We start from the raw sequence: 18,950 nt of genomic DNA, 5'->3' as shown, positions 1-18,950 counted from the left end.
CTTAAAATGCTCAGAAAATGACCAATTGAAGAGTAAGTAAGACGGGCCCTATAAGATTTGGACATCAGGAGTTCCCATTGTGGCACAGCGGAAACAAACCTGACTAGGAACCATGAGGCTGTGGGTTCGATTCCTGGCCTCGATCAGTGGGTTAAGGATCCAGCGTTGCTGTGGCTGTGGTGTAGGCCGGCAGCTGTAGCTCTGATTAGACCCCTAGCCTGGGAACCTCTATATGCCGTGAGTGCAGCCCTAAAAAAGAGCAAAAAAGACAAAAAAAAAAAAAAAAAAATTGGATATCAACTGACAAATGGTATAAAGTATTTGAGATAGTATTTGGCATTTCGTGGGCCCCACAAATGTTGGGTTATCAATAGGTATAAACAGAATTACACTTGTATTTGTAAGCTGTATTTACTAGTATTGCAATACATTAGAAGTTGACAGCCACAAAAATAAGCTGATATTAGATATGCAGCATTACAGTACCTGACACATAACAGGTATATATAAGTATGATAAATGAAGAAAAAAGAAAACAAAAATCCTAAACAATTGAGTGAACAGGAATATGACATAGAAAAAAACCTTGGTGATATAATCAAAAGTATGAAATGTATAGCCTTAAATGTATTCATTAGAAATTTTAAAAGGAAATCATAAACAAATACAAAAAAACATAGAAATTTCCATAACAGTGGAAAGTAATGAAAGAACAGCAATGATCAGTAATGATCAGCAATGACAGTTTGGTAGCTGTCAAAGAGCAAAAATATTTCATAATATCTGTTTGTATCAAAATAATATAAATGCTAGGATATAACTTGTCTAAATGACCTTTGAGGAGTTCCCATTGTGGCTCAGTGATAACAAACCTGACTGGTATCCATGAGGACGTCAATTTGATCTCTGGCCTTGCTCGGTGGGTTAAGGATCTGGCATTGCCATGAGCTGCTGTGTAGGTTGCAGACACAGGTTGGATCTGGCATTGCTGTGGCTGTGGCATAGGCCGACAACTGCAGCTCTGATTTGACCCCTAGCCTGGAAACGTCCATGTTTCTGTGGGTGTGGCCCTAAAAAGACCCAAAAAAAAGACCTTTGGAGGACCAAACTAAGAGTCATATAGGTTACTTTAAAAATGCTGTTAAAAATGTAGTCTAAAAGAGCAGCTGAAATTCACATACCAGACTACAGTTCACAGCCTCCTCTTGAGTAGCTGACGGCACAGAGGTCAGAGCTGATTGGTACAGGTTGCCATCTCCTGTAGCAGGATGCAGGAGGAGAGGAAGGCACTGCTATTAGAATGTCCCAGCTTGCCCTGTGGTAAAAATGACTGTCTAGATATACACTCTTAGGATTCTTTCAGGGTTCAAAATGCTTTAGCTCCTTGAAATGGGCATTTCCAGTAAATGTGTGTAAAAGTGACTTTGTTTCTACCTACTCTAGCTATAATAAAACTTAGCTTTTTGAAAAGTTGGTCACTGATCAAAATCTGGAAATAACTTTGTGAACACTTCATGTCAAATCTTTAACAAATGTCCAGATACTTTATATTCATGTCCTTTACTTTTTCATGTTCCTCTGATGTATCTTCTGGTTGTTTTCCTATACAGTATCATCAGAGAAAAGAAAAGGATTAAAGTGCAAAGCTATTTTTGCTATTTGTAAAATTTCAAACTCTTTACAAAATTAAAATATTTGTAATAGCTCTAGCTTTTACTTTTAAAATAGTTGCTGTTTATCACCAGGGTGGTTGTATTTTGGGTACAAGTCCCACAGTGAAACATCACTTTAAAATGCTTCTCTTTATAATTTAATGATTGCAAATGAATGCACTTGAAAGCACTATTTAAGGTGTGAGTGTACAAGTGGAATATGATTGAAACTATATGAATAATATCTGAGAAAATAGAAATACTACAAGTAATGGAATTAATGTCTTGAATTAAAATCCCTTATTCTTTGGTTCAAAAGAATTATCTGTGGTTTAGGTTTAATGTGTGTTATGAGAAAATTCTTCCAGATAAGAATAAAAGGGTAAACTTAACCTTCCACTGCTGAACTTTGACTAGATACTGTGGGTTCTAGACTTCAGATAAAACAGTCTTAATTCTGTTATCTATGTACTAGTGTGGGAGGGGGGGAACCTGTTTTCTCTTATCGTTGATATAAAATTGACAGTATATCCCTTATATTCAAGAATGTGCCTCATTTTTGCATTTATATTTGCCTTATCTTTTCTAAATATTGATGAGAACACTGCATAAAGATCAGTTTGGACATTTGATTAGACTTACAGTAAGATAGAATTGAAAATTTCATTTAAAAATGCTTAAATCTAGTTTTTAAGGAGGATTGGTAACAAAAATTACTATTATGAACCTGTGTTGAAGAAATTATTTCTGATCATGTGCATCATTTAATTATTATTAAACCAAAAACTATGGAGGTCAGATTTAAAAGAAAACAAACATCTGAAAACTTCCCATTAAGTTCCAGCAGATACTAGAGATCAATTAAAACTACTTTCTAAAATTTTGACTTGGAAATATGATCTTCATGAGTTCTACTTAGCTTTGGGGTTCTGAAATTGTCAGAATTGGATTTCATGATTATTCACTGCAGCCTTGAGGATGTTGAAGTTTGAAGCAAGGGTGTTCTTTCCTCAGCTCTCCATACCTGATGTTTAGTTGAAAGCCACTCATCAGTTTGGCAGTGGAATGCTTTACTCCGCTGCTGATTTTGATTTTGAAACTGTGCCCTCCTAGAACATTCATGAATTTTCTAATGAGGCAAAGATAGAAAACCAGAACACTTTCTGGTACAGAAGTTTTGCTTTATGTGCTTAGAAAGTACATGGCTGGTTATGCCCAAGTCTGAATTACTCAGAAATGATCCAGGAGGGGAAGAAAATTTAAAGATGTTCAAAATCCTAAGTTCTGAGGGTGTTTACAAACTCCAGGTCAGCAGCACCAAAGGAAGTTTCAAAGTAAGTGACCCTTTCTTAAAATTTGAACCTTCTTGTCCTTTTCACCTAGAAACTATAATCTTAGCTCCTTTTTTATCTTCCCTTTAGATGATAGAAGATGTTTTGGGAGAAGGGTCAGTCTCTGCCAGTCGGTTCAGCAGGTGGTTCTCTAACCCAAGCCGATCGGGAAGCCGATCCAGCAGCCTTGGTTCAACACCACATGAAGAATTGGAGAGACTCGCAGGTAAAATTACTTCAGATTTTGGCCTTGGATATAGACTTGGGCTTTTTCTGACATGATTCATTTTGTCTTCATTAGTGTTAAAGGGTCTCTGAATATTGAAAAAACCTTCAGTTTGTGTCCTTTTCATACTGTTGAGAATATGCTTCTGTGCTTTATCAAGACCAATTAATTATGAATATATTTACTTGCAATTTTAGGTCTAGAACAAGCCATCCTCTCTCCTGGACAGAACTCGGGGAATTATTTTGCTCCTATACCATTAGAAGACCATGCTGAAAATAAAGTGGATATTCTAGAAATGCTACAGAAAGCCAAAGTGGATTTAAAGCCTCTCCTTTCCAGCCTTTCTGCAAATAAAGAAAAGCTTAAAGAGAGCTGTAAGTGTTTATTAGAGTTTCTTTAGGTATTTGAAACATTTTGATGCTCAGTCTTAGGGCAGAATTGGTTCTACCAAACTGCTGTTTCATCAGAAGTCAAATAGGTGGTGGGTTTTGCTTAAAAAAACTTTTTATCAAACAATACCACCTATTTGAGAATCTGCTAGTCAGTGGATCATGAGCCTCATGGTAATAACTTTTCCTCCAAATCCTCCTCCTCACCTGGAGCCTGATTCTAACACTCCAGTGAACTTTGTAGTCCTCACACCTTTGCCCTAATCTGCCATGTTCTTGCTTTGGTTATAAGCCCTCAAACCTTAATGACCTAATAACCAGAGTGCAGGTAGCAAGCACTCTTGCTCATATTGGGCTATCTGGGAGTCCTGTCTCTGGTAACAAGTCTCCGCAAGACTCATTTTAAGACATCCTCTGACAGGATATAAGTGTCTTCAGTGTGTCTGTTTTTGTTGTCAGACTTTTATGACAACCTCACTTCAAGTGTGAAATAAATTATCTTCACCTTAACCATCATGGTAGACAAAGAGAATTCCTACTCCATATTCCTTTGCTTGGCTTAACCTGGACTTTCTCAACCTTTCAGCACATTCCGGGGTTGTACTTTCAGTGGAAGAGGTAGAAGCAGGGCTCAAGGGCTTGAAGGTGGACCAGCAAGTGAAGAAGTCAACTCCTTTTATGGCAGAACATTTAGAGGAGACACTGAGTACTGTGACAAGCAATCGACAGCTCAAAAAAGATGGAGATATGACTGCATTCAATAAGCTAGTGAGCACCATGAAGGCAAGTGGGACTTTGCCTTCTCAGCCCAAAGTCAGTGTAAGTATTTGGCACAAACCCCAGCCTTTTCCCCTTTTCCCTCTTTTTATTCCACTTCACATCACAATAAATGGATTTTAAAAAAGGTATTCTGAGTAAGTTCGAAATTCTTTAGTATTCATTTGGTCCTTGCTGCTTTTATGTGTTCTTTAATAGCCGCTATACTGTTTGTTATAGAAAAAGAAGGTTGTGATTAATCTGTATGTATTGTGGGTGACAGTATAGAGACTGAAAGATTCAGACATAACTTGCTTCTTAACGCACTACTAAAAAAAGGTGTAAAAATATCTTTTGGGATGAATTCCAGAGAAAGTTTCCTGTTTATTCAGCCACTTAAAATAACCAACCATATTTTCATAGTAAAATCTTCTTTTCACACATTCTAATTACTCCCAGATACCTGGGATTACTTGCTTTCTTGATTAGGCAGTTGACAGTAATACATACCATTTGTAAATTATCTAAAATGCATTTTTCAAGACAATTGCATTCTATTCATTTACTAATAGAAAAAGCTGTGACTCCAAACTTGTAAAACACCTTTGAGGCATGAAGTAAGGTTACAAGGTAACTGCATGTCAGTAAATCCAAGTGTGTAGCAAATACTGGTCTTTGTCATAACATATTTAAGAGCGGCTCTCAGCCATGGTCTATGTGTCACTATTGCTATCCTTTAATGATAAAATAATAGGGGAACAGGGTAAATCTGAATAAAAAACAAACATACTCATTGTAGTTTCTGAGTTAGAGCAAATTTATCAAATTGAGCTTTGCCTCCTATTTTCTCCTGACACCTTGTCTGGGAACTACAGGTTAACCATGATAGCAGTAGCTGATTCATTGTGCCTTGTATCAAGGGAGGGCAGCTAATTTTTGGTATTTCTTATCTGACCAGCAGTAGGTGATAGATTCTAACAGAGGGGCCATGGTTCCTGGCCTACCTGCCTGATTCTACCTCTGAAAGGAGGCATCTCAGGTAGACTTATTTCTGTGTATCTGACCACATCATGCCAGTTTAGGGGAATGTTCCTTGTAAACTTCTTTAGAGTAAGTTATTAAATACAAAGTTTTCAAATGAGGACCAGATTAAAGGACTGCAGACTATCCTGTTCTGCTTTCTTGTTATCTGTACATCTTGGCTTTTGGGTGCTGACTATAGCAATTAGGTCAAATCTTTTAAATAGCCTCTTATAGTGTGAGTGAGTAAAGAAATGGGAGCAGGGGAGTGTAACAGTTTACCTGATGCTTTGAACATTCTGTTTCAGATATGATTCTAGGGTTTAATATTAATACAATTGACTCTGAGTTGTGAGGGTAACTGGTTTGATGGTGAGGTTTCAGTGCTCTGAAATATATACTGGTTTCCACCGAGGGAATGAGCCTCAAACACATGCATAAAGGACTGGATGATACTATTTAAGTTGCTAGGCAAAGAGTTAACACAAACTCAACCTAGAAAAGAAAGCAAAAAGGAAATGATGTAAAAAGTGGACCAGGTATTATCTCAAAATATTGCTTGATTTGCATGTTGTTAAGTCATGGACTGCTTTGAAAATCAAATCTGTAATTACTACAGCAGTGTATGTAACATATACTATCTGTTTTGGTCCAATCATATTGTTTATCCCCTAAATAGGACATGTTGGTTCAATCTAAACTCTATTTCAAATTAAACTGTAGACTCTATCCTCCAAATATAGTAAGCCATGTGGTATAGCTGCCTATCTGTTCATGTTACATGGAATTAAATGACTCTTGAGGAGATCTTATTAAAATCATTTACAGTCGGCCTCAACTCCAAAACCGACAGTGAAACACTTGGAGATCTTTGGACTATTTGTCATGCCTGAGGACACTGCTGTGGACCTTGGCAGTTCCAGCTAGTGGAAGCAAACTGTAACAGGAAAGCACTCCAGGAAGAGCTAAATAGACATAAGGATGTCCTGAAGCACTGGAGATAATGCAGGTTGGATGCAAACCATAATTGCTGCTGCCTTAAAAGAGCAAAAAAGTGGAAAATTTGAATTCCACTCTATATGAGACCCATTTTGGGACATCTTGCTTAAAAATAATAAATTTCCTGAAGAATGAAACTCTGAAATATAACAATTCTGGCCAAACTTACACATTGTTTACTAGGTTAATCATACCATCTGAGGTCTATAAATATTGTTAAAGACAATGGGTAGCAAAGGTTGCCTTGAGAATTCAAATCTGTAAGTTATCCAGATTTGCTACTTATGGCTTCTTAATAAGTTTTCACCTATTTCACCATTTTCTCCCTTCTTTTGGTCACAGTGTTAAAAGTAGTGAGCTGGACTTAGGGTTACCACAGAGAGGAAAAGACCTTGTCTGAGGGTCTCTTAGTAGACTTCACATATGCATGTGGAGATTCTTTCCACTCCCAGACCTATGTGATGAGAGAATGTAAAAAGTTTTCTGTGACCTGGACATCATTCTGCTGTTAAGTGCCAACTCCTTGGGGAGCATTTAATGTTTTCTTGTGGTCCCCAGTTAATGTGTAAATTAATGTGAAGGTTAAAACCTATTTTCCTTTGACTTTTTTAGCGAAACCTTGAAAGCCATTTGATGTCTGCTGCTGAGATTCCAGGCCAGCCTGTCCCTAAGAACATCTTACAGGTACTTCACAATTTTACATGGAGGCCTTGGAGTCCTGAACAGTAGCCCTTCAAACTGGTTTTGTGTAGCAGTCCAGCTTTGGGCCTTAGAGAATGATCCATGTTGCCTGGCAATGAAGGATATGATGTTTCTGCCTGACATAGTTCTTTGTTGCTGTTAGTCTCTATGTGGGATGGGGAGGTGGCTAAAAAAAAAAAAAAAAAAAAGATCAGAGTAGCCTTTGTTTTGTCTTTTTAGAGCCACACCTGCGGCATATGGAAGGTCCCAGGTTAGGGGTTGAATCAGAGCTGCAGTTGCCAGCCTGCGCCACAGCCACAGGGATGCCAGATCCAAGCCGTGTCTGTGACCTCTGCTGCAGCTTACGTCAATGCCGGATCCTTAACCTACTGAGCAAGGCCAGGGATCGAACCCGTGTCATCGTGGATACTAGTTGGGTTCATTTCTCTGAGACACCATGGGAACTCTGACAAAGTAATAAGCCTTTGATTTCTAGTTTGCAGTTTTGTGGTTTGTATGGAAATTTAAAGTATCTAACTATATTTGTAGCATTAACTTAAAGGAAATGTTGGTAGCTGAACATCCAGAGAAATTTGTTGCATGTACATGTGCCAGGTCCTTGAGTAGATGAGGAGATTCATCATTGGTTTCCAAAATTTAATCCATAATCCACAACCTTTGACTAGGAAGAAGAACTAGATTTTTTCATAAGGATTTGACTTTTTCTGCCTTTAGGAACTTCTGGGTCCACCAGTTCAGAGACCGGCTTCTTCTAATCTTCTGAGTGGCCTCATGGGGAGCTTGGAGCCTACGACATCTTTATTAGGCCAAAGAGCGCCCTCTCCGCCCTTATCACAGGTGTTTCATACAAGAGCAGCCTCAGCAGACTACCTTCGAACCAGAATACCATCACCAATTGGTAAATGCTCTTGTGTGCAGATGCCAGTCTGTCATCATTTCTCCTCCCCTTCCCCTAGGTTATACTTGTCCCCTAGAACTGGCAAAATTATTTTCAGGGAGTGGTGAGGACACAAATGTGGAAGAAAGTTTATTATCTTATCTAGTGGCCCTTCTAAATAAATAGGTTCATGTTACACTTTTGTATTTTCTCTCTTGAGGTTGATATAAACTGAATCCAGCTCTTGAGTTATCTTCCTTATTTTGAGAATTCAAATCCACTTAATTTGGCTCCTTAGGTTTTTTCCTTCATAGAAGTCAGAGTGGTTGCTCTCTACCAACCTAATGAGGCTGTACACAACCAACTGTGAGGTCTCGTGGCTAATTCAGAACTTGAATGGAAGAAACACTTCCAGAAAGCAAAGTGTCTGTGTAAGAATATCATCATGTGCCTGCCACCCTCAACCACTTTAGGAGCTGGTTGCTCTGGCCCCTGGCAATCATAACTTGGGAGGAAGTTTTTGTAATCTTCTTTCCACAGTTAAGGAGATAGAATGGAAAGAGTTATGAACCTCAGAGCACTGGTCTCTGCTTTGGTATTGGTTGGCATGGTGACAGTGGGCCAAATCACTGGCTAGAAAAGCTCTTCTCTCCCAGACAGAGATCTCAGCTCTGAAGGGGACAGAGCTGATAGCTTAGTGGGGAAGGTGGATACACTGGCAGTTTGAGGCATTGAGTGCTTTGACGGAGGTCCACATAGCTAGCCCACTGTGGGGTATATCATCAACTCAGGAGGCATCAGCAAGCGCAGGAAATCAGTACTTCCTGAAGAAGATGGTGTTCAGCAAGGAACTGTGTGTATTAGTGATAATGCCTCTCTGAGGGACATGTGCTGTCTTGATGCTCACTGACAGGATAACTTTCCCAACAGGTTTCACACCAGGACCACAGCAGCTTCTTGGAGACCCATTCCAAGGCATGCGCAAGCCCATGAGCCCTGTCACAACCCAGGTCTGACTGAGGTCTTTCGCAGATTCAATCTGTTGCTTACTTTTCACCCTTAATTGTTGCTTGTGGGATGGAGAATTGTTGCAGTTCTTGGGAGTGGTTCTGAACTATAACTGAAACTCAGTGAAGGCTAGAAAACTGGTGAGGTTATATAAACACATAGTCATACCTAAATAGCTAAAATCCTGTTCAGTGGATAGCAACACATTCTAGTCAGGTTTGCAGTATGTGATTTCTTTCAGCTGCTGCTTAAAACATACCTTTTCTAAGAACAGAGGGACTTTTGTAGAAAGTGCACTGACTGTCTTCATTCCTGTTTTCTGCTGACACCCCTTTGCTACTTCTGTTCAGCAGATGAGCCAGCTAGAATTGCAACAGGCAGCTTTGGAGGGGCTGGCCCTGCCACATGACCTTGCAGTGCAGGCAGCAAACTTCTACCAGCCTGGTTTTGGCAAACCGCAGGTGGACAGAACCAGAGAAGGATTCAGAAACAGGTAAATTAATCCTGCCCCTGTGGAGATTTGCAAATTAGTTCTCAGATTAGCAAAATACTTGTCCATAGTGTAATTTCTGTTGTATACACTGATACTGTACAACATATGGTGACAGTTTCATCTCCTGAATGTTCAGTAAAGAAAACTATGATTGAATTCTACTGCAGGGCACAGGCTTTTCATCCTATATAATTTTTATATTCTTTATTTAAAGGATTTGTTTTTTTAACAAATGTAGCTAGCATAGCTACTTATTTATAGTTATGCTTATGAGATGATGAAGAGTAAAACTCCACCAATCTTCCTCCTCCCCAGATTCCTTGGTGAGTATCAAACTGCCCCTTGACTCAGGTTCAGGTTTGTTGATCAGAGCTGTTAACAAATGAACACTGACTTCACCCTCCTCCAATTTCTTTGCTAGTTGCAACAAGTACTGAAGTGAAATGAACCTTAAGTTGGGAGGGCGTAAGAGGTAGTAATAGTGATCTTTTTTACTGTAAAAGAGAAAACTGCATTAAACAAATGTATGGCTTGCTATAAAGCAAACTTCTTTGTTAGGTACCCAGAAGCCCTCCCTCCTTGTGCCTTGCCCCAGTGATACCTCTTTTCTCCCCCAGGAGTGACCATGTCAGCCTTTAAAAGTAATCACTACCTTCATGTTTTTAGTTTTTTGGGTTTTTTTTTTTTCTTTTTGCCTTTTCTGGGGCTGCTCCCACAGCATATGGAGGTTCCCAGGCTAGGGGTCTAATCAGAGCTATAGCTGCCAGCCTGTGCCAGAGCCACAGCAACATGGAATCTGAGCCGCGTCTGCAACCTACACCACAGCTCACAGCAGTGCCAGATCCTTAACCCACTGAGCAAGGCCAGGGATCAAACCTGCAACCTCATGGTTCCTAGTCAGATTCATTAACCACTGCACCACGACGGGAACTCCTTCGTGTTTTTAGTTTTAACACCAAGTTGTGCATTCATGAACACTATACTCCTGCCCCATATAGTACTTGGTAATTAAGAAGTAATTTGCTTTGATATGGTTCTTAAAATTGTCATATCAGTGTCTTGCTCTAGTTTTATATGTTGACACTCAGAAAACATTGGGACCAGTAAGTACCCCATATCCTTGCATAAAGGTATTCTTATCCATAGTAGCCCACATCCTAAAAAGAGCTCAGGACTGGTCTGCTGAACCAGTCACTAGATTTCTTTCTACAGCTTGACATAGTTAATATTTGCTGAAATGATTTGACTTTCAAAGCACTTTTGTCATCCAGAGTATTATTTGCTCTTGGATCCACCCCACCACCTCTCAGTGCTTCAAGACCCAGAAAGCCCCTAGAGAATGAGGTCTAAAACTGTGACCCATGAGAAGACATTTAACATGGCAAAAGAGTTGTATTTGCCAATATCTATCAGCAGAAAGTAGGGTATATGTGGGAATTATCTTGGCAACAACCCTGTAAGGTAGATGGGGTAAAGAACTGCATTTTACAGATACAAAAGCTTGGGTTTTTTAAATGTGACTTTCTTGAAACTAGCAGGTAGGTCCAAGTCAGTGTCAGTAGAGCTTCAACTTTTGGATCAAATCATAGACCCTCCCTGAACACCTGGTATATAGTTGGGTCCCCTAACAGACATGACTTCTTGCCTTGCTTTATTTTTTTACTGAACTTATCACCTTCTAGCATACTATTTTTATTTTTCATCTCTCTGACTATATTAGTAACCCCTCTTTACCTTGCAAACACAAAAATGTAATGAGGCCAGAGATGATTATTTTTCTTTGCTTAATGCTATATCCATCTAGAGCAATGTTTAGCACATACTGGTATTCAGGAATGTTTATCAGAAGTAAATAAATAGTAGGTTTTGCAGAACCACCAGATTTTGGTTACTTAATCACCCAACATACTACTGTTCTCTCTCTCCTCATTGTCATACTCAGAATCTCAGGGTGGCAGCACTGGGTCTTACCTGGTACAGACTGGAAAGAGTTTAGGATTCCCATCTGCTCATGAGTCAGAAAACTTTCAGAATCACCGACTCTACTTGGGCTTTGCCCTTTGTGGCTACAAGGTCTGACATGGCTGAAATGCAGTGAAGCTCTGATTAGCCAGTGAGCTCACATAATTCATTTCTTCTCCCAGCCTGTTTATGTCTTCATCAACTGTTTCCTGTTTTCTTCCAAGTTAAGAGAATAAGTAGAGGAGTTCTGTCGTGGCACATCAGAAATGAATTCAACTAGGAGCCGTGAGGTTTCAGATTTGATCCCTGGCCTCGCTCAGTGGGTGAAGGATCCAGTGTTGCCATGAGCTGTGGTGTAGGTCGCAGACAAGGCTCGGATCTGGTGTTGCTGTGGCATAGGCCAGCGGCTACAGCTCTGATTGAACCCCTAGCCTGGGAACCTCCATATGCTGAGGGTGTGGCCCTAAAAAGACAAAGAAAAAGAATAAGCATAATGTCTGAGGAGAGAAAGGAAGTTTGTTCCTTTAAACTGTATTTGGGAGGCTGGGATCAATCTTGTATGTAGACCAGGAGTGGCAGGGAATGCTACATGCAACTGGGTCCTAAAATAGTTAAAACTCTTGTGCTCTGTTTGACTTGAACCAGTATCTCAAAGAGCCCCAGTTCTGTGCCAGGCACCATGCTAGTCAGTGTTGCTTAATACTCTGGAGCATAGCCTGGCCTGCCTCTGTGGTATAGTCAGCAAATAAGCTACATACCAGCCCTAGATAGCCCAACATTCCCAAGGCCTTCCCAAGTCCCTGCACCTGTTCTACCCGAATCATTGTTCTTCTCTGTAGCACACTCAATTTAATGCAGCTCCCGCCGAGATCAGCTTTCCCAAAGTCCCTTAAGTAGGAGTATCCTACTTAAGAGTATCCCCTGTGCCTGTTTCCCATTGTACTTTGTTGGGACCCTAATCTTGACATCCCTTGTTTGCCCTAGATTAGTGTCTTCTCCAACAGATAAGAGTTCTTGCAAGGCCTGAGACCATGTTTAATTAAGCTTTTATCTTCCCTCAGAACTTAGCATGTGGTTTTGCAATTATTAATAAATTGGAGATAGGAAACGAGAAGCTTCCTAGGCTGGCCTTGAGTGTTCTGTGGTTTTAGAACTTGGAGTTTGAGCAGCTTGGGGCTTACACTGACAATTGGTTTGTTCACAGGCAACAGCGAGTGACCAAGTCACCAGCACCCGTGCACCGAGGGAATTCCTCTTCCCCTGCTCCTGCCGCCTCCATCACAAGCATGGTCAGTGATCTTTGTTTGCCTTTGTGAATGACTTCTAGCTCCTTTCTGTTTGGTTGTGCCTTTGTTCTATCACTGCATATGTACCCCCAAATGTCCTTGAGTGCCTTCCACAGGAGTCACTGACTGTTATACCTGCCTGTTTATAAGGTCTTCCCCTTTCAGGATACAGTCTCTTAGGATTCCAGCGAAGCCCCAACACTGGGGAGAGTGTGTCCCAGAAGATAGATGACTATGGGCCAGAGCATACCGTGTGATGTATAGTATGTTCAAACAAATGAACAGTTGGAGTAGGGAGCAGGGGAGGACAGGGATGAAAGACAAGAGGTGAGGTAGATGGGGTGAAAAGTTGGGTCATGGGGAGTCCAGTGAAACATGGCAGAAATTCAAAGTCAGATTCAGGTCTTGATCAGAATTAAGGCTAGGACTGGACTTCCCATGTAGCTCACAACAAGAATTAAGGCTGGGACACAGGAAGTTGCTTATTTGTGGTAACAAGTCAAGCTTTACAACTGACTCATGTACCAGCATTTTGTTTTGTTTTTTGTTTTTTTCGGTCACCCCCTGGAAATTCCCAGGCCAGGTATTGAATCAAACCAGAGCTGCGAACTATGCCACAACTGCAACAATGCCAGATCCTTAATCACTGTGCTGGGCTGGGGATCAAACCAGCACCTCCACCAAGACAAGCCGGATCCTTAACCATTGTATCACAGTGGGAACTCCTTTTTCTTTTTTTTTTCCTAAGTTTCATTCTCCCACAGACCTTTAGCACCTAGTCAAAGCTGATAAGACAAGGGGAAAAGACTTTGTACTTCAGGACTTCAAGTAGGTCTTTGTACCAGGCAGTCTGAAGGCAGGATCTGTAAGCTTTTCTGTTCATAATTCATGCCTTGTCTCCTGTCACCAAAGATTTGGGGTTCTTTAATGAGAAAAGTTGCATGAATAAAACCATCAGTGTAAATTAAAAATAGGCAGTAAAGAGATGGGACCAAATAAAACCAAATGGTGAGTACTGGTGGCTGAGGAGACCTTTAAGAAGGTAATTGTGGAGTTTCTGTTGTGGCTTAGTGGAAACGAACCCTACTAGTATCCATGAGGATGCAGGTTCAATCCCTGGTCTCGCTCAGTGGGTTAAGGATCCAGTGTTGCCCTGAGCTGTGGTGGAGGCCAGCAGCTGTAGCTCCAGTTTGACCCCCTAGCCAGGGAACTTAAATATGCCACAGGTACAGTGCTAAAAAGCAAACAAAAAAAGAAAAAAAAAAAAAAAAAAGGATAATTGTGGATTTCCCTACAGTAGCCAAGTTTAGATGGGAAACATTAGGAGTAAAGACTAATTTAGGTTCTATGGTTGCCTCTAAAATGCCTTTCACGAGTTCCCATCATGGCTCAGCAGTAACAAACCCAACTAGTATCCCAAGGTTCAATCCTGGGCCTTGTTCAGTGGGTTAAGGATCTGGTATTGCCATGAGCTGTGGTGTAGGTCACAGATGTGGCTCCGACCTGCTGTGGCTGTGGCCTAGGCCAGAAGCTGCAGCTCCTATTCAGTCCCTAGCCCAGGGGCTTCCATATGCCCTAAAAAGACAAAAAATTTAAAAATTAAAAAAAATGTCTTTTCCCAGCTGGGAGGGCTACTGCTTCAGGGTAAACATCTGGTCACATTCTTCCCCCTTCCCTGCCTAATCCTGGGCTGGGGAAATGGCTGAAGACTGCATAGGCAGGTCCCCATTACCATAGACAGGTAGATGGAAACTTTGGTGCTTTAACTACCTTTATGCTAGAGCTAAATCTAGGTTTTGATGAAAGTGAACTATGAGCATGGGATGAGAAACTTGGGACACCACCTGTTTGGTCTATCCTGTTTCTCTTCTCCCAGCATCTAGAAACCAGAACATAGGAATTGGCTTCTGCCACAGTAGCCAAAGGAGACGCTTCAGCTTGAATAGTTTGCCCAGTTAATCCTGACTTGATTAGGCAAAGGCACTTACAGAATGTGTTAATGCTAATTGTTTTGCTCTGCAGCTTTCTCCTTCCTTCACTCCTACCTCAGTGATTCGTAAGATGTATGAAAGCAAAGAGAAAAGCAAAGAGGAGCCAGCATCTGGAAAAGCGGCTCTTGGTGACAGTAAAGAGGACACTCAGAAGCCCAGTGAAGGTAAGGTACTGCAGAGTGGTTGAGGATGTATGGCCCAATAAAGTATGTGACAGAGCATCAGCCTGAGCGCTGACCAGTCTGATCTGATTCTCTGCAAAGCCCTGGGCAAGACTCTTGGCTGCTTTGGACCACAGTTCTGGGTTTGACAGTAAAAAGGGTTGGAGCACCTCAGTGTCACTTAGCCACTTGAAATTTTGACCAATCTAGTAGTGGTATGAGTGGTAGTATTAGATGGGAAGAACAAGAATTTAGGTTTGAATTATTAGATAAAAGTTCAACCAGTTTTATTTCTGAAAGGTTCGTTACAGTCTGTGGAGACTAATTACACAATAAAATCTGTGCAGTGGGTGAAGTATGTAGGAGGAGCCTGAGAGCCTTTCAGAAGTATATAGAAGATTTACGAAAGGCTTTTAGGGGTTGTACTGTTGGCATTTGTAAAATAAGGACATGGCAAGACAGAGTCTAATAAGCGAGGTTTACATAGGTCTAGAGTATTGATCTGAGAGCTTTTTGCCTGTGAGAAAGCTTCTGGGAAAAAAAAGGAAAATCCTGTTGGTCCTACTAAAAAGCAGTTCAGGTTCCTCCACCAGACTGTAATTGATCTTTAAGCTTTCTGTTGTGATAGATTTGCACAATTTTACTTACTTGATTTTCCTCTTAGGCTAAAAAGCATGTTAATCCCAAGCAGATGACTGACTAGGACAGGACCAGCTCCTACACAGACTCAGACCACAGCCACACGGTCTGGGCCCAACTGAGTTGGACCACCAGACCTGATATGCCAGGCTTGCTTGCCTATAGCTATTCCTGGGTTGGGAGGATTATAAAAACAAAGGTTTGGGCTTTTTTAAAGTTATAACTTCAGAGCCTTTGGCTTTTTTATAGTGTAGCAACAATAAATTCTGTTCCAGTAAGGTGTTGGAAGCTCTCCTACCTGTAACCTTGTCTGGGCTTGTTCATAAGGCTAAACGATGGTCTCTATGATGTAGTCGTCTAAATTGGTCGAGGGGATCAAATGATTATGAGATTTCTACGAAATGAGAGTTACGGAACCCCTGGGAGGACCAAGTGTTTGGGGGAGGTTTGCCAACACCAAAGTACCTGTCTATATCCTTGCAGAGAACCTCCTGTCATCCAGCTCTGTGCCCACTGCTGATCGAGAGTCTTCTCCCACTACAAATCCCAAACTGTCAACACTGCAGCAGCGGTCTTCATGTTCCACCCCACTGTCCCAGACCAACCGTTACACCAAAGAACAAGATTATCGACCTAAAGCAACTGGGAGAAAAACGCCCACCTTGCCATCCCCAGTTCCAGGAACACCTTTTCTCCGCCCTGTCCACCAAGTTCCCCTTGTCCCCCATGTCCCGATTGTTCGGCCTGCTCACCAGCTTCACCCAGGGTTGGTCCAAAGGATGCTGGCACAGGGAGTACATCCACAGCATCTTCCAAGTTTGCTCCAAGCTGGTGAGTTTCTGACCTGGCATGACAACATGCTAGAACTGAAGAAATACTATTGTATTGTGGGAGGTTTTCATCCCTAGAAAGATTTTACTAGACTTTTTTCATTTTAACCAGTGGGTCCAATCTAATCTATCCTTTAGCCTATTAAAAGATGAACCTAGCCTGAGCCTTCTTCATTCTTTAATAAACTTTCAGAATAACAAAACTATATACAGTTAAGCTTGAAAATTTCCAGGTAGACTATTTCTCACTGGTTACTTCTTTCTGCCTAATAGGTGTGCTTCCTCCTGGGATTGACCTGACTCATTTACAGGGAATATCTGGCCCAATCCTGGGGCAACCCTTTTACCCTCTACCTGCCACTGGTCACCCCCTCCTAAACCCTCGTCCTGGGACACCTCTGCATCTGGCAATGATGCAGCAGCAGCTGCAGCGCTCAGGTATGTTCAGGAATGGGCCAGGTGAGCTGAGGCTAGGCTGAATGAGCTTAAAGTTTTGGGACCAGTTTCCAGTGAAGGAGATGAAATGACACTGACCACTCTTTAACTTATCCTAACAAGACTGGGATAGGGATAACCAGAGAAGAACAGGCTGAAGTAAACCAGCCTCTGTAGGATTTGAAATTCCTGTGAAGACAGTGGGAGAGCCAGGTGTACTCTGGCTTTCTGGCTTTTTTTTTTTTTTTTTTTTTTTGGTCCCTTTGCCAAAAAGGAAAAGAGACAGAGAATCCTTCCAACAGATTCAGCATAGGAATGAAGAGTAGATGCGCTCTCACTAGCTCATGTCAGTGCATCTGTGATGTGGCTGCTTGTCCTGAAGAGTAGTAGTCATGTCATCTAGGATGGGTTATCAGTATGGATGGCTTCTGAATAGTTCAGCTTTTCAAGATACAGAGGAGTTTCCTAAAGAAGCCTAGAATTGTTTGGAGTTTTAGGGGTAGGGTTTGAATGAAGCAGGGCCTGATAGACAACTACTTCCCCCCTCATGCTCTGAATGATAACCTTCCTTCTTATCCCCCCAGTTCTTCATCCTCCAGGCTCTGGTTCCCAGGCAGCAGCTGTCAGCGTTCAGACTTCTCAGAATGTGCCCAGCCGGTCAGGCCTGCCCCACATGCACTCCCAGCTGGAGCACCGTCCCAGCCAGAGGAGCAGCTCCCCGGTGGGCCTTGCCAAATGGTTTGGCTCAGATGTGCTACAACAACCCCTGCCCTCCATGCCCGCCAAAGTCATCAGTGTAGATGAATTGGAATACCGACAGTGAGCAGGGCAGGCAAGCTCGCCTAAGCCTGGACCTATGGTGGCACCCTGGTCAGGACTCTTCTTCCTCATCTGGGATTGGTTTTTGGGCTTTTACTTTGCAGCACTCTGTGTGGAGCTGTTTAGGGACACCCAGGCACCTGGTGTGGTCTGCATTATAATAGAAAGAACTTAACCAATCGAGTTGAGCCTTCATAGTCTGAATACAGGATGCCCGATGTTGTCAATCCTGGAAACAGTCTTTTTTTTGTAAGATATGTCAATGAAGTGTGGTGTCTTCACCAAGAGGTGACACCTTAAGGGTTCTGAGGAAATAAATGTATAGACCCTTATGTACAGACCTGTGTATAAACAACCTTTGTACATACATATAGGATAGCTTTTTTGAACTTATACAGCTGTACATAAAAGTAGCTGATATTAGTTAAGCCTGTGTCAACAGTTCTGATTTTTTTTCACTTGTACATTTGGGACTTTCTTTTGGTTGATTAAAGTTGCATATGCAAAGTGTGTGAATGAAGTGAATGGCATTGTTGTGTTTATTTCTTCCTGAATCCCTTCCTCTTCAGTAGGTTGAGGGAAATTATCTGTTTTTTTCTTTAAAGCTCATAGAAATAAACACTCATTTTAAAGGAAGAAGCTATGGCCGTTTCTTGAGCCTTAATAAAGACCCCAATGGGATAGTTCAGGCTGGGCTGACCCTATAGGTAGGTAGTTGTATGGTTAATACCAGATTGCAGCGCGCAATTTCTAAAATTAAACCCACTTAGTAAACAGTCTGTTTACTGGGTAATCATGTATATGATAGTTTCTCCCAAACAAATACCCACGTTTATTGGGACAAAAGTTGTTAGGGAAAATGGGGCCTCAGAGTTATGATTCAAGTCATAATTCTTTCCATTTATAATTTCACTCGAGACTCTGTTAACTGATTCCTTGTGTGTTGTATCTTACTCCTCAGCTCACAATTACTTTTAGTTATTCACCTTAACTGTATGAATAACAGTGGAGAAAAGGATTCTACCAGAATACTCTAATTATGGTTTTGAGTCCCCTTTCCAGACTGAAGATTTTTCAGTCTTTTTGATCTGAGGTGATTTTTCAGTCTTTTCGATCTGAGGTGACAGTCTCAAGCTCCTCAATTCACCCAGTCTCTTGATACTTGTCCATTTAGGGCCACCAAAGCTACTTTGACTTCATACTAGAGAGTCAATTAATGAGGCCATTCTCTGATGGACAGGTGAAGCAGGCAAGGTGACTATATTTTGACTAAACGGTAGAAAACAGCCTGAGTGTTAACAGTGTAGCCTATAAAACCCAGAGCTGCCCACCCTGATCTAAACTTCCAGGAACATAAGAAAGTAGGTCACA

The 18,950-nt window shown here is 41.4% G+C and overlaps 1 protein-coding gene and 1 long non-coding RNA gene across 32 annotated transcripts in view; one reads left to right on the top strand and one right to left on the bottom strand.

Moving 5' to 3' along the window:
* EIF4ENIF1 (eukaryotic translation initiation factor 4E nuclear import factor 1) overlaps window positions 1–18,099 on the top strand; it is a 48,154-nt gene extending 30,055 nt beyond the window's left edge. For 11 of the 31 annotated variants that reach the window (XM_084993817.1, XM_084993796.1, XM_084993815.1 and 8 more), the window contains 12 exons: window positions 3,074–3,209; window positions 3,407–3,586; window positions 4,188–4,420; window positions 6,989–7,060; window positions 7,793–7,976; window positions 8,886–8,965; window positions 9,317–9,456; window positions 12,623–12,707; window positions 14,727–14,859; window positions 15,979–16,326; window positions 16,599–16,763; window positions 17,345–18,099. In XM_084993817.1, the coding sequence (XP_084849943.1) occupies window positions 3,074–3,209; window positions 3,407–3,586; window positions 4,188–4,420; window positions 6,989–7,060; window positions 7,793–7,976; window positions 8,886–8,965; window positions 9,317–9,456; window positions 12,623–12,707; window positions 14,727–14,859; window positions 15,979–16,326; window positions 16,599–16,763; window positions 17,345–17,583 (1,995 nt within the window). In that variant the 3' untranslated portion in view covers window positions 17,584–18,099. Of the gene's footprint in view, window positions 1–3,073; window positions 3,210–3,406; window positions 3,587–4,187; window positions 4,421–6,988; window positions 7,061–7,792; window positions 7,977–8,885; window positions 8,966–9,313; window positions 9,457–12,622; window positions 12,708–14,726; window positions 14,860–15,978; window positions 16,327–16,598; window positions 16,764–17,344 lie in introns of all 31 variants that reach the window. The other 20 variants (XM_021073985.2, XM_084993806.1, XM_084993811.1 and 17 more) reach the window with 3 other exon arrangements.
* On the bottom strand, window positions 398–9,513 carry LOC146396648 (uncharacterized). The gene is made up of 2 exons (XR_014825975.1): window positions 9,223–9,513; window positions 398–1,258 (listed from the first exon to the last, which is right to left on the bottom strand). It is a non-coding gene; the product is annotated as an uncharacterized LOC146396648 (long non-coding RNA).
* Window positions 18,100–18,950: the final 851 nt, after the last annotated feature.

Source organism: Sus scrofa, chromosome 14 (genome assembly GCF_054392235.1).
Source record: "Sus scrofa isolate SSC_HxYL_T2T_F1_AM1 chromosome 14, Sscrofa_HxYL_maternal_Yorkshire_Landrace_v2.0, whole genome shotgun sequence".
Classification (NCBI taxonomy): domain Eukaryota; kingdom Metazoa; phylum Chordata; class Mammalia; order Artiodactyla; family Suidae; genus Sus; species Sus scrofa.
This window is presented reverse-complemented; position numbering and strand designations above follow the sequence as displayed.